General features: G+C 41.7%; 1 protein-coding gene across 1 annotated transcript; it reads left to right on the top strand.

Moving 5' to 3' along the window:
- Positions 1-2980: 2980 nt before the first annotated feature.
- On the top strand, positions 2981-25746 carry MTMR8 (myotubularin related protein 8). Its single transcript, XM_072335424.1, has 14 exons — positions 2981-3094; positions 4011-4133; positions 4761-4923; positions 7110-7267; positions 8396-8524; positions 9458-9592; positions 11323-11455; positions 12499-12608; positions 13689-13814; positions 14654-14703; positions 16139-16339; positions 16752-16880; positions 17804-17930; positions 19865-25746. Exons 1-14 carry the CDS (start codon positions 3071-3073, stop codon positions 20144-20146), a joined length of 1890 nt encoding a protein of 629 aa, XP_072191525.1. The 5' UTR covers positions 2981-3070; the 3' UTR covers positions 20147-25746.
- Positions 25747-26017: the final 271 nt, after the last annotated feature.

Genomic DNA, 26017 nt, shown 5'->3' with positions numbered 1-26017 from the left:
GTGAAATCCCCGAGGAGATTCTGTCAGCAGTCAAGTAAAGCTCGAGTTTGGCTCCAGTCCTGAATTATATCCACTTCTATCATTTGCCAAACACCATCTCTGTCCTCCAGATGCTGCCAACATCCTAATATCATACTGCATTGAAGTACCATCCCTGCGCTCCTTCCATGTATTATACGGCTCTTGGCATGTTTTCAATAGCTTTTCTAAAGCCACTTCCAAGCTCACTTTGATAGGTTTCAATCGCTTGCTGAGAAGCAGATAATCCACCCTTTGTCACTATGGATTGAGTCCTGTCTCGAAAAAAGAACAACTCCATTCCATCAGAGAAAAACAGGAATAAATTTGCCGCTGCTAACAAGCTTGGCTGGGTCACAGCTTTGTGTATTGGAACAGAGGGTTTAAGACCCTGAAACTGGTTAGTACTGTGAGGAGTATTCCACTCAGCTTCTCTGCTATGCATACTTGAATACACAGGATCATTTATTTTCTCAGACCATGTCAATTACCAGTACCTTCCAGTTACCTGTAAAGTACCTGCCCTGCTTTAGTTTTAATTCAGTATCCTCTACTTCTACTATGTAAGAGGTCTCAGTGCTTTTTTTCCCCTGTATATTTCCAGATGTAGTAAAACAGACAGCCACATTCAGCCTTTAGCTAGCTTAGTGAAACGCCAGGGGGAAGACGGCCATCCCAGCCCTCAGCCATCGAGATGTTCATGCAGATCTTTATTACAAATAGGAGCCCGATGTGCACTGGAAGCTGTGTTAAAACAAATTCCAGGAAACAACTGTTTTCTTTCTTTTCTACTTGACAGCAGGGAGAATAGCTCTGTGTTCTTGGGGAAGCCCAAGATCTGTGGGCCTGAGGGCCTTTATTCTTCACAGACAGTGATAGACATGTTGCAAAACAGTACCTACAGGTTTGTTTGAGACTGCAAAAGAATGTCTGCTTTGGCTTTGCTCGGAGTTCTCTTGTGGTCCCATTCAATGAATGCTCATTCAAGTGAGTTCTTTGCAAAAGCCTGATTTAGATTCACTTTGTCAAGTTCGTGCAGCGAGGAAACTTTATAAGAACGTGTTCTGTTTTCTCCGAGAAGGATGGCAACACCATTTAGTGATTAGACCATTCAGAAACAAGAAGGGCAGCTCACGCTGCAAGGCAGTAAGCGGGAAGAATCTCATAAAATAATTGTGTAGAAACAATGCACATGAGAAAAATCACAGTCTGCTCCCAGCTATTCAAGAGAAAAGGGAAAGAACTTTGCCGTGTGATCTATTTGGTACAAAACTATTTCAGTTCATCTCCAAGAACAACAAACCAGATCAGAAATACACGTTCTTCAGTTAGCTACCTTAGCTCTGCTGGAAGTGGGCATAAGTGTCAGGCAATTTCATCAAGGGTTGTTATGATGACATACCGTTTTCTTTCCATTAAAAACACCTAGCCACAGCAACTGGGAGGGAAACAAAAAAGCCCACCCACTCGACATTTCCTTACCTCTCATCTCAGCGGTGATTTTCCACCCCTGCAAGTTATGCTTTAATTAACTAAAAAAAAACAGTACAACCCTTTCTGTCTTGAAGCAGAGTGGAGGTGCTTTCCCACAGCCCCATCGCTGCATGGGTAGCGGATTATTAGTCTAAATCAAAACAAGACAAGTGGGGATGCCTGAGCTGCCAGGTTCGATTGCTCTGAACCTGACAGAGAGGGTCCCTGCGTGCAGGTTGTTGGTGCCTGTTTGTGGTTGCAACTTATTCCGAGATGTAAAACCTTTTGAAAGGGCTGTCAGGGGCTGGGCTGGATTTCTGAACTACTTTAGTGATGTAACATCAGCAGCACATGTTGTGCTTAGTCTTGTGACTCCTTTGGTAGTAACAAGAGATGAGCTCATTGTGTTTTTGCAGGCGTATCTCTTGATGTTCTGTGGCATCAAAGACAACTGCACTACAGCATCTGCACCCATGTATCAGGGACCGCTGTATCTGACCCACTCAGATGGCACTGTGGAGGTCATCGCTGTCAGGGAACGTCAGCAGAAAAAGCTGTACAAAATGGCACAGATCTTTTCCATGGGGAATTTTCCAGGTAGTCAGGGGAAATCCATTGATTGCACACTCTTGTGTCTCCTAATTCAGGTGTCATCGTTACAATCATGCTGCAGCTCATCACATGAAGAGCCTGAAACCACCTCATGGCATCAAAACTCAAAAAAATTCCCCTGAAGAGCCCATTAGATATAAGGTAGTTATTAGATAAAGGGAGTTCCAAAGGTTTCAATGAGGTTTGTAGGAATCTGTACCAAATCCAGCAGCTTATATTCCCAGAAATAAGCTACGTGCAAGTTCTTTTTCCCCAGGAAGATGCTTCAGAAGCAGTTTCCGACAGTCAAACTTCTATAATAGAGGGAAAATCTGTGTTCCCTGAAGTTATTTCTTGTGCCAGTGACTTTCTGAGTGTCATTAAAGAGAGGGAAAAGAACACCGAAGGCCAGATTCACGTCTGGTGCCACGTAACTGCCCATTAGCATCAGCACCCCGTGGACTTGTCCCCAGCACGTACATCACGCTATCTCTTTTCAGTGATAAAATCCACCATCTGGGTAGGGCTGTGTGCTCGGTGTCTGGAACGGGTCCTTTAATCACATCTGAACCCGTCACCTCGCTTTAGTTTTGGCACCATTCTCCTTTTAACGCCTGTTAAATGAGGCTGCCTCTCTCATCAGTCCTATTCCAGGATCTCAGCAGTATGTGTCTCAACTGGTGGCTCACCAACCTCGGCAGCTCAGTTCTGCTCCGCACTTTTTGCCATAGCTCCATCTATTGAGAAGCTCTCCCTGGTAAAAGTCAGCACCTTTTATTCTCACTCAGAACACTCCCCAGCGAGCCCGAACGCACCGAGATGAAGCAGCCTCGCTACGGGCCACTCTCTCACAATGGCGGCCGTGGAGCCTCTCCGCTCCGCCCCGCCAGCATCTCGCGAGACTTGCGGCGGGGCGGGAGCTGCCCGCTGCAAATGGCGGGGCGGAGGCCTGGCTGCGCGGGCGAGCTGAGGAGCGGGCGGTGCCATCATGGAGCACATCACCACGCCGAAGGTAAGCGGCTGCCGCCTTGCGATCCGCGGGTTGCATCCCTTCCTTGCTCGGCTCGGCTCGGCTCCGTCTAGAATGCTGGATTTTGGGGCTGGGGGTGGGTGAGGGGACCGGTGGCCGCTGCCCTGTGCGGAGGGCCGCGCTGGCGGAGCCGCAGGCCGGGCGCTGCGTTGTGTCAGAGGTAAGCGGGGCGGCCGCCGCTTGTCCTGGGGAGCGGGCGGCGTTACAAGCGCTTGTTAAACGGATCCGCTGTGTGCTCTGTGGTCATAAACCTGAGAACTTTCCTTGAGGGCAGATAAGGCTCGGAAGATGTTCGTGTCCTTCCTTTTCTTCCCCCCCGTAATCTTTGGTTTTTGCTTTAGAACGGAAGAGAAATTCTATGACTGACAAACAAATAGGCCAGGGGAAAAAAAACAACCCACAGAAGTAGATATTCTTTAAACTAACATTTGTGTCTGTGCCGTTGCCTCTTAAAATGTGTTTTTGGTTGGCTTAGTGTGGGTTATGAGATGCTGTGATGTGCTTTATATGTAAGCGCAGGTAGGTACCAGTGCCTCCTATGAGGGCTGAGTGGGTGGCACTCAGAGTGGAGGGCTTGTTTCTTTCCCAGCAGTGCTTTGATGGTACTAAACGTGGGCAGCCTTGTCTGCTGTAATTCTGTGTTGTCTCCTTAGTTCTGCAGGTGGCACAGCAATAAACTTTAACGAAGTGATCCTTTTCTTCCTTCTGCTGCTGGATCTTGACAGCTCATTTAACCTTTTCAACTTTCAAATCATCTTCCCAGCCCTTGATATATACTGTACAGCTGGTTTGGTGCTGTGGGAGGCTCGTAGCTGTGACATGATTGTGGCTCCCCAGTTGTTTAGAAGCTCTTTGATCAGAGCTAAATTTCCTTTGTAACCCTTTGCTCTTACTGCAGGTGGAAAACGTGAAGTTACTAGATCGCTATACAAATAGGAAGGCAGCAAGCGGGACTTTATACCTGACAGCTACCCATCTCATCTATGTAGATGCTTCTGCTGAAGTCAGAAAAGAAACATGGGTATGTGTGATACTTGTTTAAATACATGTTTTAGAATATTACGTATCTCGTATCCAATATGAATAGTCTCACAGATTCTGAAGTCGTAGTTTTTTATAGTGCTTAAATATCACACGTTGAACAGAAATCCTCCTTTTGGGAGGAAATGAACACAATGGTGAAGTGACCCAATAGTTCCAGGAACAAAAACCTGTCTCATTTCTGACCTCAAGCTCAATGTACAAAGCTGCCAAACTTGAACTTACAGGGCTTAGAAGTGTAAAACTAGCACTGAAATTAGCAACCTTTGTTATTTCATCAGTCCCATTTTATAATTAATACGTTGTGTTTGTGGGTGGAAAAGAAGCAAGAGGAAGATGATCTTGTTTCTTGTAGAACCAGCTAAACCCAATTACATATCAGTCTCTAGAAATACTTTGTTATACGTCTGTGTTCTTTCAGTCTGGCTCGTTGTTAAATAGCCTTTGGGTATGCAGTCTGGATGTTTATTATGTTTGCTTGATAAATATCATAAATCAACTCATTTTCTGCTGATAAGTGTATTGCAAAGCTCTCCAGTCTGCATGTACATCTTATGGCCTTATTAGTGGTATCTGAAAGATTTTGATTATCTCCTGTTTTCTTTAGATTCTGCATCATCATATTGCAACTGTAGAAAAATTGCCTCTAACCACAGCTGGGTGCCCACTCCTTATTCACTGCAAGAACTTCCACGTGGCTCACTTTGTTATTGGGCAGGAACGTGATTGTCATGAAGTGTATACCTCCTTGCTCAAACTTTCACAACCAGGTATTTGGGACGGTCTGTTTCTCAAACTATTGAATTGCAGTAAGCTCAGAGGCTCATCTGAGCTTTGCCTGTCACACTTGATTTTATTGTATCAATGCAGGAGAGGAGGGTGTGAAATCAGAATGTACTTGCACTGTCAAAGGTGGTTTGTGTGGATGGGTGCAGTAGATTGCTATCCTGTGCGTCTCAGGCTATTTGCTTGTAAAGTAAGCACTCATCTTCTGACAATGGAAATGAGGAATCTTCTGAAGACCTGTGCAGTGTTGACTGGCCAGAGTGTAGCACACGTGCCAAGTGTCACTTCAGTGCTGGTTGTTGCCAGTCATTTCTGTGATTTAGCTGTGCATTGCTCTGCTCTTGCCAATTTGAGCCGGATATCCATAGAATTCCAGATCCCACAGAGCTGTAAATCTTATTGTTGTTTCCCAGTAGCACATTTAGGTAACTCTGTAGTGTTGATCTTTTGGATGTGTAACCCTGTGCCTCACCCTGGTGTCCTGTCTTGGAATCTCACTAAGTAGATGCAAAACATCCTCAGGAGCCTGTGGTCTGTTCAGGCCTCAGCTGTTTAGTTTAAGGATGAACCTTCAGGCTGTTTGTTCTCCTTGCAGGACAGCATTCCACAGGGTTTTCCACCTGGCTTCCATCTTCAGCAGCTTCTCTTTCCCTTACTGAACCAATATTTGACGTCTTGCATTATTATAGGAGAGTCAATAGCATCAGTCTGCTTCATCACGTAGGAATTAATTAGAAGTACCGTAGTTGAAATGTTTTGCTGAGTTTGGCTTTGAGCCACCTGTGGAAATGAAAGCTCGTTGTCAGTTCCCATCATTTCCCTTGTGTCCCGAGCTATGGAGTTTTCTTAGTTACGAAGCTCTAATTTTAGGGCTGTTTCTGTCAGAATTCTGCTGTCGTGTTTAAAAGCTGTCACTGTTCTTTCAGTTTTGAAAATGAGATGCTTATGTAGCAGCTGGAAGCATGGGAGCTGTCACTGCGGGAGATCACATCAGTCAGTTGCTTTTGTGTTCTTTGGTGTAACGTTTTGTATCTCTTTCTTATGTTCTATTTATGGATTTTTGCACTCATTTGGTTTAACTTTTTTTTGTATGCTTTCATATTATTTGTCAAAGCATCAAATAATTTATCGTTTGGACGTGTGTGACTGACAGTAATGGGTTACCTGTCTGGTAACCTGGCTGTGTTATAGCACACTGGCAGGTGTGCTCTATGGAGAGCTTGCTGCTTTGGGAGTCAACCAAATGAGTTATTGGTGGGATTTGTATTTCCTGAGGAGAATGAAGGAAATTGGGAAGGTAGAGACAGAGGGAGGAAGACATTATCATTTGTTGGGTACAGCCTGAAGCTTTTCTTGGGCTACCAGTAATATTCAGTGCCCCTGTTATGCTTTCCATGCAGATGCTTTCCATGCAGCTCAGAATTCACTGTTGAGCAATGAACTTGAAGGTTTGCAAGAACTTTATGAACTCTTCACAGAAAAGGTCTCCAAATGTTTCTATTTCTGCATCAGTTCTTGCAATGTCAGTCTCTTAGAGCACACGTATTGTAGGAAATTCAGTAATTTATTTCAGAATGTTTTACAGTTTTAATTGTAAGAAAATACTGCAGCGCGTTTCCCTGTGGGGAAAGCAGTACTGGAAACTGCACTGTTGGCACTTGGTGTTACCTGGAGTGAAACCCTGTAAACACGAGGAACATTGCATTGCAGCTGAAACCTGCTTGCTTCTTGCAATTCCTTCATCTGTGAGCCCTGTTTGGCTCGATGAAGTTAGGGAAGTTTTTGATGAACTACTGAGAAATTCCAAATATCCGTACTGTTCTGTTATAGTACTCAGTGTTTTTCTAAGGCATCAAAACCAGTCTGAATAGTTTGATTAGATGAGAAAAGTTTACAGAGTGATCTTTAATGCAGGGGCATCAATAAAATAGCTGTTACTGCAATATAGGCAACTGTGGAGTACAACAGTCACGCAGCCCTTGGCTTTTGTGTGTGGGGGGGAAAAAAGCACTTGAGTTTTCTGATTGTTCTCAGCTGAATAATATTTTAATCCTTGTTTCAGTTGTTGTAACTCAGTGGTTTGTACGCTGTTAGCCAGAACAAAAGCCTTATTAAGAAATGTTGACCTTTCTATATTGTAATATAACTATTTTTTTTTTCTTCTTCCTAGTGAAAGCTGAAGAACTTTATGCTTTCTCTTACAATCCTAAAATGTCTAAAGATAACCGGGAGATTGGATGGAAAGTGATTGATTTGAAAGTAGATTACCAGCGTATGGGAATCCCAAATGACTATTGGGAAATAACAGATCTTAATAAAGACTACGAGGTAATTCTTGTCCGAAGTAGCTGGTTGGTGCAATATCTCTTTCTTTTTGTTAATGACATTCAGCAATCCTGCTGCTGCATAAGTGTTGCCTATGGGGAAAAATGAGCTCAGTTGGTTTTAATCGAAGCAGTGGCTTCTTAATGTGAAGGTGTGGGTTATGATGCTAAGAAGGAACAGAGCTTCAGAGTCACCTTGGTTTGCTTGGATTCCTCTGGCAAAATTTTCTAGAGAAATGTCAAACCATGTGCTATGAAAACGTGACGTATCCGGAGGTTCTTTAGGTGTTTCCAAACTGTGCTCCTGAGCTGTAATGAGGGATATTTAGAGGAGAAATACATGGGAGTGGCTTGGCTTGATGAGGAACAAGGCAGAGTGGAAAAGGGACTGGAGTAAGGAAGGGAAAAACTGAAACGGAAGATGCTTTCTATTTCTTGCTTGTTTAGATCTCATGCTAAGGAAAGACTTTGTTTCAGTTCTAACAGGCTTCTGCTGTTTCCCTCTTTAAGGTCAGGTTAAGTGTAAACAACATTAAATGGAAGCATTACTCAACAAGCTTAATCAAACTCCAGCTTTGTATAGTTTCCCTTTCTGTTTCCTCTGGTATTATGCACAGACTTTCTATCTAAAAGACACTGAACTCCTGAGTGAGGAAGATACCAGTATGTTGTCTTGAATCCTTCCTCTGTGCTCTTAATTCTCTCCCCATCAGTTTTTATTGTTACGCTTTGGGTTGAAGTAGTATATGCCTTGCTGTCAGAAGTGACTGGAGTTTTAAACAGCTGCCTTTGGATGCTTGAATTGAGATGACGTGGGAAGTGTGTTTCCCATCAGGGCATCAGAATGTGAGCATCTAAAACATTGATGGTTTTGAAGCTTTACTTGCTAGTATGTAACTTTCAGTTGCCAACGTTTTGCAATTTCCTCCGGGTTTCCAGTTTGCGTTTTAAACTTGTCAATCCTCAAGTAAAGACTTGGATGATGTCTAATCTGTAAAGTTGATACAGTTTGTTTTGATGCACTGTGGTGAACAGTGTTACTTATAAACATGACATCATTTACTAAAAATGAATTTGTCCTGTATCTTGAATTGATAAACAGTAAAATCTAAATTCTTTCTTCTCACTTCAGGTTTGCAACACGTACCCTCCAGAAATCGTGGTGCCTAAAGCTGCAAGTAAAGCAACGGTGATTGGAAGCTCAAGGTTCAGAAGCAGGGGGCGGATTCCAGTGCTTTCTTACTTGTATAAAGAAAACAATGTTAGTAGTTCAACTGTCTGCTGTCTTGGGTGGGGTGGGGCTGGAGAGCAAGGGTTCCCCTTCCAGTGAAAGGAAGAGATAATTGTTCAAGTGCTTTAACTTCTTGTGTAACCATTCTTCTCGTAAGGGCTCTAGAATTGGTTTGAGTCAAAGAATAAGCTAGATACCAAAGACATAACAGTGCTGTGTAAAAAGCACAAGCTCTTCAAGCTTCCTGTCTGGAAGTTTCTTATCAGCTTTCAGAAATGTCTGTTGTGCTTTTTTCTGTGTGTGGTTATTTTAATGTACTGTGTAGCTATAGTGAATGATGTTTAACAAGGTGCGTGCTTGACAAGATGCACGTTAACTCAGCTAAATTTTCTTTCTCAGGAAGAGGAAGAACCGCCCTGAAATAACTCTTCTTAACTCGCAATAAGTGAAGGTTTCAGTTTTGTTGTTTTTTTCCCTTCACTGAAGACCGCAATGTAAATTTTTAACTCTGCTGTTTCAGCAATGTTTTAGATGCAGATGGTAGGAAAATGCTGTCTCAGTCAAGTTGTTGTTTTCCTGAGGAAGCGTGCCTTGACCTGGGCGCCTGTGGGGTTGTGTTGGCAACAGCTGAGCTTTTCCTGCAGTGTGCCCAGCAGAGCTCTGTGTGGAATGGTAACAACAACTACTGTGCCAAACTGAAATACAGTGTGGTATAGTGCTTATCAATCAGAGCATAGTGGATTTGAGAGCGGGACAATAAAGGACTCCTTAATCTGTTTCTTGAGGTTCTCAGAGTCCTAGGTTTGTGGAATATTCCAATGGCAATTCTGTGTGTCCATCTAAGAAGCTGTTTTTCAGAGAAACTGAGTATGTGAGATATAAAACCAATGATGTGATGCTCTTTCCTGCTTTCAGATTGTTTCTGCTGCATTGCCCTAAAGTGTGAGCTGTTGTGTATTGCAGGCTGCCATATGTCGTTGTAGCCAGCCCCTCTCTGGGTTCAGTGCTCGTTGTCTGGAGGATGAACAAATGTTACAGGCAATCAGAGAAGCCAACCCTGGGAGTCCCTTCATGTATGTTGTAGACACAAGGCCAAAGGTATCTTCATGTGGTTTGTGGTTGCTTCTAGAGCTTGCATCTGTGCTAGCAAGGCTGTTTCCAATTAATTTTCACAACTCTGCTAATGCTTTCTCATGTAGCTTTAGGTTAAATTAAGTCTGAAGCGATGAATTCAGAATCAGGCTCCTTGTTCTGTCTCCTGATATGGTGAATGCTTGCAAATAGCAAAACTGTAATGTTAAGTGTTGTTAAAAACGCTTGTACGCTGGGAGTGCTCTAGGTTGAGGTTTGCATTAGAGATGACCTGAAGTGACCATCAGTCTCGAAGCTGGCTGAGACGTGAGCTGTTCTCAAGATGTGCTCTTAAAACATTGGGTTGGAGAGCAGCTTTCAGAGTCAGTTCTGCAAGGCTGAAGCGCTTTTATCTGCCTCCCTGTGTGGCAGAAGTGGATCTGTATGGAATCTGATAACGATTGAGGCAATTTCTGCCTCAGTAAAAACAAACAAACAAACACTAATGATCTTTGGATGTGCAGCTTGGAATTCAGTACAATCAGCTATTTGGTTGGTAGCCACTCTCTGGAGCTAGAACTTTGTTGTGGTCTTCACATAAGAGGTTATTGAAGAAACAGACAAACTGCAGTCTGTAATGATCCTGCTCTTGAAGAACTGGCTTTAAAAACTAAATCAAATGATTGCCCTGTAATCATATTGATTGGGAATGTAGATATAAACAAATTAGGACATAAGGATTTGCATAGCACATGTTACATTTTTACATTTAATCAATGCTCTCATTTTGCTCTAGTGAGACCTGCTGCATGCTCAGATTTTAGAGTTACTTTAGAGGAGCTACAAATGTAGTAGTTAAGCTGTGGAGGGAAAAGCCCTTTTGGGGAAAGCAGAGAATGCTTCACCCATTGTTTCAAGATGCATTTTGCCTTTTTATAGTATGATGTTCCGTAAGAGATCTCCATTCAGTTACAGAACGGTCTGTTTGTAGCAATCATTGCATGTTTTCTTGGTACCACAGCTTCTAGGATCAGAGATGTTCCACAGACGTCCTGTTTTTTCTTCTCTCCTTTTTGTGTTAGCAGATCATTCTGTGGGGGGTTGAGGTGCTCTTTTTCTTGTCCCCACTACAGATTGGTAGGGTGGCTCTTGAGCATCTTGGGGTGATAATTATTAACACAACTGGCAGCTTTTCAACTTCTCTTCTGTGCTTCCACTCAATTGCTGTATTCTTTTTGCTCACTTTCAATGTCTCTGTTTCCCTCAGGTGGTTTTATTCCATCTGTGCATGTATGTCTGTGAAAAGCTTTGGAATTCTCTAAGTAGTTCTATACTACCATGTATGTATGTTATTCATAAAGTGGCATTCCTAGTTTTACTTTGCTGACTTCCATTCCAGTCTTTTTGATGTAGCCTCACAGTAAAGACAGGCCGTCTCTTTACCTTCCTTGCTGACAGCAGTCTTTTGCTGTTGGGTCGGGCTTTGGTTCTGCCTGGCCTGAGAAGTGCTAGCCAAGGTCTTATTGAATCTCTGCATGTGACTGCTGGACTGGAGACGCTGACATACATTTAGTTAAATCTGACAGTAACGTGTGGGGAGGTGCGAAGGGACACCTGAGCAGCAGCTTTTGTTGAGTGTGTGTTCTGGGAGATGAAAATCTAACAGGCAAGAAGCCTTGGGAAGCAGACTCGCTTATTTTGTGTGTTGTTTGTTGTCATTTTCTCTCTTTTCCATCCTCTTCCTTTGAATTTGACAGTTAAATGCCATGGCCAACCGAGCTGCTGGGAAGGGTTATGAGAATGAAGACAATTATGATAACATTCGCTTTAAATTTATTGGCATCGAAAACATCCATGTGATGCGGAACAGCTTGCAGAAACTCCTGGAAGGTTGGTACTGTGTGTATGAGTGGCCTCTCTATTGCTTCTATCTCATTTTGACCTATATATGGTATGTCCTATGTGTACAAGTAGGTGTGGGCTTTGGTGTTGAATGATGCCTATAGTTGCACTGGTGTAATCTTGGAGAAGTTACACCGAAGGTGATAAGATTACCTTGGATCAATCAAGCAACTCTGCTAGTTTGTTTCCAGCGCTGTTAACTTCCCAGTGCTGACAAAGATGAAAAATGCATCAGAGTAGGTGCTGTAAATCATTCCCCTTTATCCATGAGTTTAGTTTTAGTTATAGCACAAATGCTGTCATTCAAAATACAAGTTTAATGTTTTGGTAGTCAGCATAGTGCTCATCTACCCTCAAGTAGCTGAATAACTGATGCTACTAATTGCCTGGCCAGGTAACTCTGCAGGCTATTCACACAACAATGAGATTGGCCTTCACACAAGTGTCAGTCCTCAATTGGCTATAGCTGGCAGATGTATTTTGTGCTGGTGGAGGAGGCGGAATAAATACTTTTTTACCTTCATATTTCTAACCACCAAACTTCAACAGCGGTACAGACCTCTCTCAGTGATGCTTAGGGACTGCTGATCTGCATTACTGTATTTTCTTTCTGATTTTCAACATGCACGTTAAAATCTGAGTGCCTTGAAGGTTATGTGTTACAAGTTAGAACTCTCCTTTCTTTTAACCTTTGAAAGTGACAGCGTGCTTGTGGTTGTTAGGTGTCTGCGTGAGGGTTACTGGTGTTGAGTGCCACTAAATACTAGATTTTAACAGAGGAAGCTCAGCTGAATAAATAGTATTACAGTTTTAAGATACTTTTATATCCTCAAGTTCTCCTGTAACTATAAAATATTTCTGGATTGTGTGCTCAGATATGCAACCAGTTGTTTTCTTGAGGCAGACACTTAAGTCAGAAACAATCGGCTTTAAAAACCTACCAAGCTCTGCTGCTGTGAAGAGGTGATGATGGGGAAAGAAAAGAATGTTGCTAATGGAGTCTCAGCTAATTATTTTGTTTGTGTTCTTAGTGTGTGAAACGAAGTCTCCATCGATGAGTGACTTCCTTACTGGGCTGGAGAACTCAGGCTGGTTACGGCACATAAAGGCTGTGATGGATGCAAGTGTCTTTCTCGCAAAGGTAAATATATATTTCCAAGCTTCAGCTGGAAAACCTGTGGTTGGAGCACAGCAAGTCAGTAGCCCAGCTCACTCCTGGGTTTCCTCATGAGAATAGAGGAAGTACCACTGGGACTGAGCAATAACCATTTGTAGTAATGCAGTCGCTAGGACTATCTGGACTTCTTGGCAACCCCTCCCACAGCAGGGGTTGAAACTAGATGATCTTTGAGGCCCTTTATAACCCAGGCCATTCTATGATTCTTTGACTTCCTTAAAACTCACTTGAAATGAGTAGAATCACAGAATGTGGATAAGTGACATTTATAAATGCCTCTGTACCCTATAGCATGTTCAGTACTGCAAACAATTTATCACCTTATGCTCTTAATGCAACATGCTTGCTAATCGTTGAACTGGGGGATTGTCTGAACCACCTGCTGAGATGCAGGAATCACAGACCTATATTTTTCAGTTCAGTCCTCATTTCTGAGGATTTTTTTTGAAGAGTGTGACTTTGCAGGTTGGGAAAGAGAGAAAAGTCTATAGAGCAGGTTGCTCATCAGTAATAGTAAAGGGAATGAATAGTAATAGTAAAGGGAATGAAGACAACAAGTGCTGAGAGTATCACTTCAGTAAATGTTGTCTTTTCTCTTAAAATGTAGCAAACAAAAAGCTATTTTCTGCCAGCAATACAGACATGGAAAGAAGGTGATCCTTATGAGAGGAAGTTCTATTGAGCCTCATCTATTTTGTTTTTCTTGAAGCTTCTGGTTATTCTTTACTCCTCTACCAAATCCTCCCTCAGAAGAAAGGACTGAAGATTCGTGGCATTTCAAAAGATGAAGTGTTTTCACATCAGAGGATCTTTGTTTCTTGACAATCTCTGTTGCTGACAAGGCATGCTACAGCATTTTATTCTAGTTGGGGCTGATGGCTATATGCCCGGAAATGGTGTTTTTTTCTATGGTTCAGATTAGAAATGACGAATCTTTCCCTTGGGTTTGAGAACAATCTGGTAAATGCAGATGAAGTGATAGCATTTAATTACAGTAACCAAGCTAGAAGGCTGCTAAACTGTTCTTTCTGCTCTCCTTCACAGGCTGTGAAAGATGAAAAGGCCAGCGTGTTGGTCCACTGCTCTGATGGGTGGGACCGCACAGCACAGGTCTGCTCCCTGGCTAGCCTCCTCTTAGATCCATTTTATAGGACTTTCAAAGGCTTCATGGTAAGAACGCAGATGCTGGAATTTCAAAAATAAAAAAATACTCTTTGGGTTTGAAATGTAAACAAGGCTTCATTAAATGTTTCAGGCCGTTTCCTGGAACAAACAGTAGATGACCTATATAAGAGCAGCTTTGATTCTTTCAACGAGCATTAATTACTCTGAACACTGTAGGCACAAAAGTGGTAGTTGATTTACAATTCCCAAATCTTTGTTTCCTTGAAAGTCCACGAGATCCTTTCAGCAAGATAGGAGTGAGCAAAGGATGGGACTCTGGTAGCAATCCACAGAGAAAGTGGTGAAGAAGTTTGTCAATGTTACAGTGAAGACCTCTTCTAGGATTCTGAAGTCTAAAGAGCACAGGGAAATGCATAAGATCTATTTTAAAGCCATTACACAAGAATTTGGCCTTTTGCTTCTGCAGTGAGGCTTTTCTTATATGAAGCCATCACTACATAAATACAGACGGATCTGGGATCTTCCCAGTCGTCTCATTTTGTTAGTATACCCAAAAGACAGGTTGCTGCTCTTTCTCAGAGATCCTTAAAAGAAACCCTGAGATCAGAACAATGCAGAGTTTGCCTCCCTCGCTGCATTGCACTGCTAGATGTGCTCCTTTCATTACATGCTGTTTTTTAATTACGATTTTTTGCTTCTGGATGACACTGCATGTGTAAATCGCTATTAGTTTTTTCATTGTCTTATGTGGTTATGCTTGAAGTAGTACTGTCAGCAGGTAGCCTTGGTTTGAGCTGTATGGAATTACCATCGAAGGCTTCACCTTGCTTTTTCTAAATAAGTAATGCTTCTTTTTTTCCCCAACCTCTGTTTTGAAAATGAAGGTTCTTATAGAGAAGGAGTGGATTGCAATGGGCCATAAGTTTTCACACAGGTAAGAGGTTGCTACACTGGGTGTAGTGGCTGGGGTGAAGGCTAGATGGTGAAACTGAATCAGTGTTCTCAGGCTTGTGTGCTCCCTCTAAAACTATTGGTGAAGAGACTCTGATACCGCTGGAGCTGGTGAACTGCAGCCAGTATAGAGTGGGGTTATTTTACCAGCACTATTTTGAGTGTAGTCTTTTTTTCATTACTTTGAAATATAAGGTTTTGAATAAGCTGTTTGAATTTTGTATGTTTTCCTGCTTGTAAAATAGCATCCATGTTATATGAGAAGAGCAAGGAATGCTCTTCTGCAATCATCTTCTGCAAGAAAGTTGCAGCTGATGGTTTTTTTTGGGACTTCCCCCATATTTGGTACAGAAACTTCATCCCATTATAGTGCTAAAATCAATTATGATTTGCATTCTCTAGGCAGATTAAGGAATTACACTGCTGTAATTGTTAGCTGCCTTCTAGGAGTATTGCCTTGGGATGCTTATGGTGCCCTATGCTGCTAGAAATTGAGGGGATCCAAATGAATGCTGGGAACGGTCTGTTCAGTGATACTAAATTGCTAAGAATGGAGACTTTGTTTTCAAGGTGGAACAGAATTATCCATTTAATAGTACGACAAATTGTTTCCTTTATATGGGAATATGAGTAATGTGTGCCCCTTAATACTTTAGAAGGAGCTATTTCAAGGTAAACAGCTATGTGGGCCTTGTTTATTTCCCTGGATTTCCAGATTATATCCTCAAGTTTTTCCTGTTAAGAACAGGCAATGTAGTACAACAGGGGGTTGGTTACCTTCCAAAAGTACTGTGGATTTTCTTATTCTTTATGGTTATATTTTTCTTCTCTGATAGTTTATAATAATTTATGAGAATGCTGGCCTCGTACTGAGTGATTTTGGAGTATAGTTATTGCCTTGGTGAGCTGAGGTTCAGTTGAACACTGTGATTCTGTGGTCCAGAGGGTGCTGTGCAGCCTAGGGTGTGTCTGTGGTATCCTGTTAGTGCATGGGTTAGCACTAGAGCAAGGCGGGCAGGCTGCTCAGTGACACTACCTTTTGATATCGGTCCTTTGATATCAGCCTTTTCCTCTGCTGCTGTGGCTTCTGCAGTCTTTGGATTCTGTGCTGATGAAAGGACTGTTGCTGGGATTTTATTAATCCCCGTGTGCAAAACGTGAGGTCTAAAAGCACTGTGAAATTTGCTGTTGATCAGAACTCTCCTGTGTGTGCAAAGGCTTAGTTTTAAGAGCTCAATCCCATGAGGAGGGGCACACCTTAATGTGCAGTTGTAGGATAAACTATATATTTTTTTGGCTGGGCGTGATATTTTCTTGTTCCTCACTACTAGAGCATTTCTTAGTTGTTTAGTGGGTAAGGCAGCTTTTTTTTTGTGGGTGACACAGGATTTAACCCTGTTTTGTTTGCGTCTGTCTAGGTGTGGCCATTTGGATGGCGACCCAAAAGAAGTATCCCCTGTCTTCACTCAGTTCATTGAGTGTGTCTGGCAGCTCATGCAACAGTTCCCTTGTGCATTTGAGTTTAATGAACATTTCCTTCTGGAGATCCACGATCATGTCTATTCCTGCCAGTTTGGAAACTTCCTTGGCACCTGCCATAAGGAGCGTGAAGATCTGAAGTGAGTTAGCATTTTATGAAGCCAGGAGACTAAAAGTCACTTCAAATGTCAGAAAAAGAGCAGTGTGTGCTTGTTTTTATTGTAATCGTGAATCTGTAAAGGGTAATGTCTCCACAGATAACTTCTTCAGTGTGAGAAGGAACTGCAGATGAATTATCTCTGCTGTGGTCAGGTGTTTTATTCTGGAATATAACAATAACTTGCAGATACAGCTTTAGGACTGGGTATTATCCATTTAAAATGATTATATGTGCTCCTCAGTGATGGATTTTGTGTTTAAGACATTGATCAGTTACTATGTAAAAGTAGTTCTTAACGTCCTCAGTCTAATTCTACTCGGAACAGTCAATGTTATTAGTTTACTTAACTTGATCTAATAACTAAAACTAAAAATCTTCCTTCTGATTGACAGAATCTTTGAGAAGACCCATTCCCTGTGGCCTTTCCTCTTACAGAAGAAGCAGGAATTGAGAAATCCTTTGTACAGAGGATTTACAGCTTACAAAGAGCTTCAACCCAACACGCTACCTTTTTGTTTTCAGTAAGTTACCTATTCAAGAAGGGAGGAATGGGGGCACTTGTTTCATTGTAACAGAAGTTTAATTCAATTTTACTAAAATGCTTTTTCACTGGTTAGAGTGGCTGGTTTCTTTCCAATCCATTCCTCGTCCATAAAGTGGCAGTAGTATATAGGCAATTCTTCTGAAGAAATGCAGGTACAGAAAGGTAATTTTTTTGGTATTAATAAAAAGGATGAGGAACGGAAAGAGGATGAATTTTAGATCTGTAGATTAACCTGTGCACCCATTCCCACTTCTGACTTGTTGCTCTGATAGGTCTAATTGAGAGGGTAAACAGTTGTTAAAGTTTCTCCTTTCCTCCTTTCTAACATATATTAAGGAAATCTTTTGAATGTTAATTTCAGTGTTCAGTCACACCCAGACTTTTGCAGTGAGGATGGCTTTCACAAGAAGGGGTTTCTTGTTGCATCGTGTATTTGCCTCCCTGGGTCCCACAGCTGGAGTGGGTGATTTTGCTTTGTTTCTTCTCACTTCTGTTCCCTGCTGAGAGAGGGATGCACATGTGGAAGGTGGAGGATTTTCACTGAAGTAGGGAAGTAGAACAAACTGAGGTGAACTGCCCAGCCCTTGAGTCTACTGCAGAACAAAGTGTATTTTTGTCTTATTTTAATGCCTACTACCATCTCATTTGTATCACAGGGAAGAAATACTTAACCCCTCGAAAGTTGTTCTTGAACTTTGTTAAAGCTTTAAGAAAGCTTGTTGATTGATGTTGAAGTTTGGAGTTAAAGACTACGGTGTTTGTTTAACATCCATTCCTGATCTGTTTGTTGAAACACTTTTTTCCTTAAATGCCATCTTTTTTTTATTTATTTTTTTTATTTTTTATGACCAGGAGTGTAAAATTTCCTGCCTAATTCTCCTTTCTTGCCATATTCTTAAGGTTTTGGTGTGGGATGTACAATCGCTTTGACAAAGGAATGCATCCCAAACAGTGTGTATTGGATCATCTGCTGAGCTGCATGAACCAGAAGATAAAACTAGAGGACAATGCATCTGAATTGGAAAATGTGAGTCCTGAGTGTCAGTAGTACTTTGTCGTGTGATGGTTTTGGCAGATGCAATTGGGATTAAACATGGTCTCTAAAAAAAAAATAGCTTCAATGTTCTGTGCAGAGCAGGATAAAATGAGAAGTTAAATTATGTTACTGTAATAAATAGCTTCTTTGACTCAGAACCTTCATCTGCTAAAGTAGTTTGGTCAAATGATGGTGCAGGCTCTAAGGTGTTAGAATTCATAGAATCATAGGATGTCTTGGCTTGAAAAGGACCTCAAGGATCATCAAGTTACAAGCCCAGTACTGCAGACAGTGTTGCTAGCTACTAGATCAAGCAGCCCCATCTAGATCAGGGGCCCCATCCAGCCTGACTTTAAACACCTCCAGGGATGGGGCTTCCACAGCCTCTCTGGGCAGACTGTTGATGCACTTTACTGCTCTCTCAGTAAAAAACTTCCACTGATATCAAATCTAAGCCTTCTTTCCTTTAGTTTAAAACCTTTCCCCTTTGTCCTGTCACTGTCTACCCATTTAAAAAGTCGATTTCCCTCATGTCTATAAACACCCTTTAAATACTGGAAGGCTGCTATGAGGTCTTTCCTCAGCCTTTTCTTTTCCAGGGCAAACAAACCCAGTTCCTTCAACCTATCTTCATGGAAGTGTTCCAGCCCTTGGATCATCTTTGTGGCTCTCTGAACCCTCTCCCGAAGCTTCATGTCTTTCCTGTGTTGAGGGCCCCAGACCAGGATGCAGTACTCCAGCTGGGGCTCACAAGGGCAGAGTAGAGGGGGACAGTCACCTCCCTTGCCCTACTGCCACCCCTCTTCTGATGGAACTCAGGATGCCATTGACCATCCAGGCCAGAAGTGCACTTTGCTGGTTCCTGTTAAGGGCCTTGGTTGATGAAAGACTTAAGTCCTTCTCAGTAGGGCTACCCTCAAGCAGTTCTTTAATTTTCTAAAGAAATCAAATGATCTTAACAAAATGGGTATTAAAGTAAGTCTGGATTGATTTGCAGCAAACTTCAGGGAGTTGCTAGGGAGAAAAAGAAAGGACTCTTATTTCCCCACCACCACCCATGAAAACTATGAACATATTTACAGCTTATCCTCCCAGTTTTCCTTTGTCTTCTGATTTACATGGCACTGGAAAAACTGGCTTCAGCCAGTTATTAGAACAGTGGAATTGAAATGAAAGTTGGCTTTCGTGTAATGGCTGAAATTTAACTGGGTCATGTATGCTGAATTGTTTTCTGGAAGTAACAGTCTTGGAGCTGAAGTGCACTGTTAATGCAGGGAAGGCTTGTGCATTTACCACTTCTGTGGTGGCGTTGGAGGGCACAAATTGTGTCCAGAGTAACCAACTTCTCTCCTTTAAACCACAAAATGAAGTAAGCAGCAATGCACTGCACAGAAGCTTGGTCGGCACTGATCAGATTCCCTAGAGATCTGTCTTTATGCGAAGATATCGATAACTGTCTTGGCAGAGTAAGAGGGAAGGTGAGAGGAAGGGGAGCAAAAAGGGTAGATATTTTGAAGTGCTATGGATTATATTTTTTCTCCTTAGTTTCTATGAACAATTGCCTGAAAAGAGAAGTGTATCTTTTCTTTATGTTTAAGACTCTACTTGCAATATTCTTTCTGTGTGCTTCAAAATTACAGTAGTGGGACAGTCATCTAAAAATGTCAGTGAGAAGACCTGTTAATGTCCTTTGCTAGCTTAATGTGAAGGCTTAAACCTGTAGTTTTACTGGTTAGGTGATTAAATGTTTATATGCAAAAACCCAAAATGATCTAGGATAGATTCTTGCATGTGTTACTTTAATTCCCAATTAGAGAACAGAAAAAGAGGCATCGACATGGGGCCGTTAGGTTTGTTTTATACCCCTGACATCTGGGAATATCGGCTTTCATTGTTTTTTTTATAATGTATTTCTATTTTTCTAGAAACTTCCTTTCCTTGATGGTCCGTTACCCAGTGAAGCTTGCTTCTTATCTAAAGTAGGATGCGCTGCTTCGAGAACACCAGTGCTGAACACTCCCCAGGATTATGAAGGGGAACCACCTCCTGTGTTGACCAACGGTATTTCAGTTGGAGATATAAATGTTACGTCAGATGTGGACCAGAAAAACAAAGAGAACCTGGTTAACCACCGAGACCTCCATCTTAATGACAACGTTGATGTTTTAAACTCCAAAGCAAAGGATGGAAAGCCTCAGCACCATTGATCAGCTTTGAGAATTGAGTTCAATGAAGCAGGTGCTTGTGAGGCATAAAGGATCCTATGACCCTGCAAGGTGTAGACCACCTAGCCACTTCCTGCTAAGTGTTACTATGTATGTTTGCAGGGAGCTGTGCTCTCGCTGTAGGGAGTGCAGTCCACGTTTGGTTTGGTTTGCATCACTTTGGGGCTAAAATGATGAAGATGCATACAGAGCTGCTGAGAAGGCTATCCTGAGTTACAGTATAAACCTTATTTTTAAGTGGAGGTATGATGTTTGTTTTAAGGCTTAGATTTGTCTGGCAGTACTGCTGTTTTAAGCTGGAAGACATCATGGCCAATTAACATGGGGTTTAGGAGTTGATGCAGTATTCATGAGGGGAGTAGGAGATACAATGCATTTATTGTCAGTGGTGGTGCGGGGTTGTAGATGCCCTTTCAGTTCATCTAAAAGTGAAAAGTCTCTTGGCTATGGATGAATCTCTGCATGGACCCTCACCTAATGAAAACGGATACAGAAAAACTGATACATTTTTTTTTGTTTCCTATGCACATTTGTTAAACAAAAAACTGTGCCTTTCTATGGAGACCATTTTTATATCTAGCTGTGCAATGTAGTAGTAGCATTTTAGTGTAGAGTGTAGTATTTGGCCGTCTTTGTAGTCAGTATTTTTAAACAAAGTTGTTTTTTTATCTGCTACCACATTCCCCTGGATCTGTGCTGGTCCCAAGTTGAGCAGCTTCTTTCTAAGCTGACCTTTGATAAAGAGTAAGCTTTTCTGGACTTCATTTACTTATCTGTGAGAGTGTAGCAAGCCACAGAGCCTATAGCACGTGAGTTTTTGACAGGAGGGTTAGAAATAAGGCAACGTAAGAGAAATACTCAAATTCATGTGGAATCTTCCTCCTCTCTTAATTGGTGTTGGATAAACTGAAGCAAGAGAGTAACTCGTTCTGTGTTGGGACTGATGTGCTTTCTTCAGATCCTTCAATAAGGCTACAATTATAGATGAGGTGTATTCATTCTCTTGTAGAAATGAGACATAAAATGATTACGTCTGATCACCAATTGAGTGATTATAGTGAATGCTAAGATCAGGTGAAACCTTAGGTGTGACCTACCTGCATTGTCAAGACCTGAGGGAAAGAAAAGCTTCTCTCAGAGCATTGAACTGTGTAATTTTGTGGAGCTGGTGACAAAACGTGAATTTATAAATTGGGATGTAACCCACTATTGGATCAAGAACATCTTGAGTTGTTATTGTGGTTCCATCTTGGACTCACTTCAGTGCTTGGTTGCTTTAATCTGCAGTGGAGATGCTGGTTGAAGTCAGTGGTTTAAAGGAGAAATGTATTCCATTTACTCAGTTCCAAAAGTTCACCTCCCTGGGGAAATGGATGGCCCAGAAAAGCTATTCCACAATACTTGCTCTGGACAGATTTAGCCTATGGATGTGTTTATGTTGCACAAAGACTCCTCTTAGTGAAGCTTAATTCAGTATGCTTTTCTTTTTTTACTCTCCTTTGGGCTATGTTGTTTAAATCAGATGTTGCCATCAGGTAAACGTTTAAATCAGAAACTCCATGATAAAACTTTAAAATATTTGGTTTCAAAATTGACCCTCCCAATCTAAAATAAGGAGTAGAAACATTCAATGATTCCATTGCAGCATCACCATAGCCGTTGTTGGTGTGCATGCAACATACGGTGAGGTGACTGGGGTAGTTCCAGAGTTCAAGATGAATGCTTTCAAACACCTCCAGGAAGAGAAGAAAACTCCTCTGTGTATATCCCTTTGGGTAAGAAAGTGCTTTATTAAGCATATTAAGCATATTAAGCATACCCAAAGACTCAGGTAACAAGGGTAATGTCGGAGGGAAGTTTCTTTAGTGTCTCCAGTGACAAGGAAAAACTTTTTTCTACTTTTTCTAATGTTACAGGTTTTTAAGTGTTCAAACAAGTCACGTTTAGGTCTGTTTTAAAAATCAATTGTTTTTAAGGTGTGAGTGTACGCTTGATTTAAAAACTAAGTGCGTTAAGTACTGAACCTGGATACCCTTAAGCAAATGTACCCACACAACAAATTCTGAGCATCACATCTATGTTCTGCATGATGGAGGCAGCTGCATTTGTTTTGAAGGATGCTCATTTCCAAATACTTTTTTTTTTAATCTCAAGGTTATCTGTTCTTTTGTCTTTTACTATTAAAAAGATCTGATTAACGTTAATCTAATCATGCTCAGCATTAAGCTAGATAGTCTGCCAGCCCTTGTTTGCAATACTCATGTATTCATCAGGCAGAGAGGTTGCATCCATGTCTTACTCTCACTTCTCTAAATGCACAGGATTTGAAATTCTGCCATAGGCTTTCACCGGAAAGTAATTTGTGTCTCTTCATAGTCTAAAAGCTCATTTCATGTGTGTGCTTAGCAGTTCGGAGCTTTGTTCAAACAAGTTAATAGATTCACCCCTCCTTCTAGGTAGTGGAGGATAGTGAATGGTATGCATAGCTTCTGAAATAGGTAACTAAATGGTAAATGAGACCAAGGTAGGCAGTTCTTAGCACCAGTTATTTTAGATGTCAACAGGTTCTGTGCTTTTTGTAATGAAAACGGGATCACTGTAGACAAACTTTGACTACTGAGGAATTTAGATATGTCCTATGTTAATCGTTATATAGATAGAAATATTTTGCAGAAGGTTTCTATGTTTACACACTGCCTTGTCTTTTGAATTAACGCAGATTATCTTTTTCCCCCCAAGTGTAATAATGTTTGCTTATCCCTAAAATAAGGACACCGGCATCTCCACAGATCCTTCTGGAAGGCGATATTTAGGAGCCTACATCCCTGAAAAGAATACTTTATGCACTGAAAGTGCTTACAAGCTGTTAGCAATCAGTGTGTGACTCTATACTTGGAAATGCAAAACCCAGCTGAAAGGAGGGTAACGAGCTGTAGTCTTTCAGCTTTTGGAGTTTATATATATATATGGACTTGGCCAAAGTTACAACAAAATAAAAATCATTAGTGCTGGTGCTGTAAATTAAGGGGGCTGAAATACATTCCAGGGTTTCTTGGAATTCCATAAGGTTATTTGTTTGAAAATCCATTAGCTTAGCTGTGAGGGTTTTTTGGTGTTTTGAAGATGACTTTGTTTTAAGACCAAAAAATGAACAGCTGTTCAAAGCACTGCAGTGTGTTCTCAGGTCTCTGGCCAGCTAGGGTTGGCTTCCTGGAGTCTTGCACAAAGCTTGTGTTGTAGATCCTAGTGCCCTGCTGACAGTAGTGAGGGACTTCAGTGTGTGTTCCCTGGAAGCGTTAAAGGGAAATATAAAAGCTGTTAGATAGGAACCTCCTCATTTGAGCACTGTACAGGTGAGAAGTTACTGTAACTTATTTATTCCTAGTGGAGCATCTATCTGCGTGTTATAAAGTCAATGAGTGCTTTTCTGTTTGCTGTTAACAGTGGAACTTGCTGCTTTCTGTTTGGATCCCTCTTCCAGTGATGAAAGCGGGGTCCTTTTTGCTGTGGGTGCTTTCTGCTTATGCAAAACATTTCCTTTTTTTTGGAGTGCTTCTTGCTTTGAGATTCTCTGGTATCATGGTTGAATTCCTCTATGTAGTCTTCAAGGCCTAGTGAGAGGCATTGCTGGCAGCTAAAGGAGTGCAGAGGTTTGTGGGATCATGGCCTGGAGTTAGATTTTGGTGGGCTGTAGGTAGAAATAACCAAATTGGTAGAGGACCCAGTGTCTGTTGTTTCCATTGCATACACAGATCATGATCTCTAAATGCAAAGTACCCTTGCAAATGGCAACTTGTAACGTGAGGGGAAGTATTTATAAGCTCTTCTGCCAGGTGCTGCTTTGTATCCGTCCCTGGTAAAGCTGGCCTTTGGTAACTCCCGTGCCTGATGCTTACTCCCCAGTGGGACAGTTCCTTGGCACTACTTAGCGATGATTATTAGTGAGTGACCAAAACAAATGACTGTTGTTTCTCTTCTCCCCTTTGCCACCTGGAATCCTTTTTGTACGTGTGTGTGAGTCAAGCTATTATTAGAAGCTGGGGCAATTCCTTGTTTACATGCTGTCCCTCTTGCACATAGAAGCATTTCCCATGCCTGAAATCCAGGCCAGGAGGAAATGATCTGTTCTGAATGTAATAGTTTTGTTTTAATTAATGTGCAGCAGGTCCTGTTGAAGTGCATGTTCTTGTAAGTATCTTCAGCACTAAAAGCAGCCAGGTTGGTGCCAGTTGCAGCCTGTAATTTGCTAGTGTAAGTGTTTAAACATGCGGTGCCGTGTCCTTTTAGCATCTCGTGGACTACAGACGCAATGCAGAAGGAGGGTAGGTTAAAATGGTTAACCTAATTTCTTCTCATCGTGTTGACCTGTGTGTATATGCCTCTGTATTTAATGTAGCAGCATACTACTGGTGTAACTCATAGCACTGGATCTAATCATATGTACTGGAGCACAAATATGTACTTTTCTCATCCTCACAAAGTGATCTTTGTAGGAACTCGCCTTTGCTTGTGTGTAGTACTCAGCTGAAAACGTTAACTGTACTTGCTGTTTCTGTGAGTTGCTATTTTTTGTCCTTACTGTAATTGTTGCGGGACAGTTGTATAAAACTGTGTATGATTAAATCCCATATTCTTGAATGTGCTGCGATGGCTGTGCACATGGAAGGCGTTTTTAGTTAATGCACTGCTTAAAAACATTGTACCGCGTTAAGAGGAGCACTGTGTCCGTTCTCTAAATGGATTTGGAGTTACATTTGTATTTCAGTTGATTTTTATTTCTTAAAGAGAAAACATCGATACCTTGCCTTTTTAAAGGTGGTGATTGGTCTGTTTGTTCATTAAATTCAACGCAGAACTTCGCATCTTAATGAAATTCATCTAAAGGCTCTTAAGTAGCAAGTTTATCTCAGGCTGAGTGTGATTTCCCTTTTTTTATCAGAATAGGAGGTAGGTGACATCCCTTGGTTTTAGGAGGGCCTGTTGGGTTGTCTCTCACCAAGCTCAGCACTGCTTGGTGTCTTTACCTTTCTTTTTTAATGACGATGCTAATGAAGAGGTATTGAATCTTAATATATTTCTGTACGTTTTGTTGCGCCGTCTCAGACCACTTTTTTCTATTAAAAACTAATATTTTTTTCCCAGAGTTCTTTTCCTGGAAGACTGTCCCTCGCTGATGGGTAAGACTGTGAACAGTTGGAATCCGCCTGGCAGAGCAGTGCGGGCTGTTCTAGTAGTTAATCTTAAAAGACGTGTTTGGAGACTTTTACTGTGCGAGAGATGCGGGAGAGGGAGTGGGGGAACACATCAAGTCATGGGGCTGTGACTTGCTGACCTTCTGTGTGTTCTTCTGCAGCAGAGATGGAGGGACTGGGTCAGTTTAGCACCAAGAGCACTGAGGCTTGCATAGTAATAGCTGCTCGCTCTTCATCATCAGTCAGGAAGAGGGCAGTAAGCCCCTGAACACCAGGAATGGGCTCCAAACCAACACCTGTTAGCCAGCTGGTGAGTGCTTTCCACTGCACTGTGCATCCTAGAAGTGGATATTTGTTTTCTGTGAATAAATGCCAAAAATACGCCTGGCAGTTGGTTGTATTCATTCCTCACATGTTTGAAGTTTTTAAGTTTTTTTGCTAATGTTAAATATTCCTAAGGCTGTCAGTGAAATTTTATTCAATTGGGTGCTAGAGAAATCTAATTGGATTGTTAGCATGGAGTGAGTATGGTATGAATGAAAGAAAGATGTAACTTGGATTTCTGGGGAACTTACTGTCTATGAGCACCTTTGCTGAGAATGATTTAAAACTTCCCAGTTTAAACTAACTTAAGCTCTGAGGGGGTGGATTCCGTGTAGCA

Source organism: Excalfactoria chinensis, chromosome 4 (genome assembly GCF_039878825.1).
Source record: "Excalfactoria chinensis isolate bCotChi1 chromosome 4, bCotChi1.hap2, whole genome shotgun sequence".
NCBI classification, from domain to species: Eukaryota; Metazoa; Chordata; class Aves; order Galliformes; family Phasianidae; genus Excalfactoria; species Excalfactoria chinensis.
This window is presented reverse-complemented; position numbering and strand designations above follow the sequence as displayed.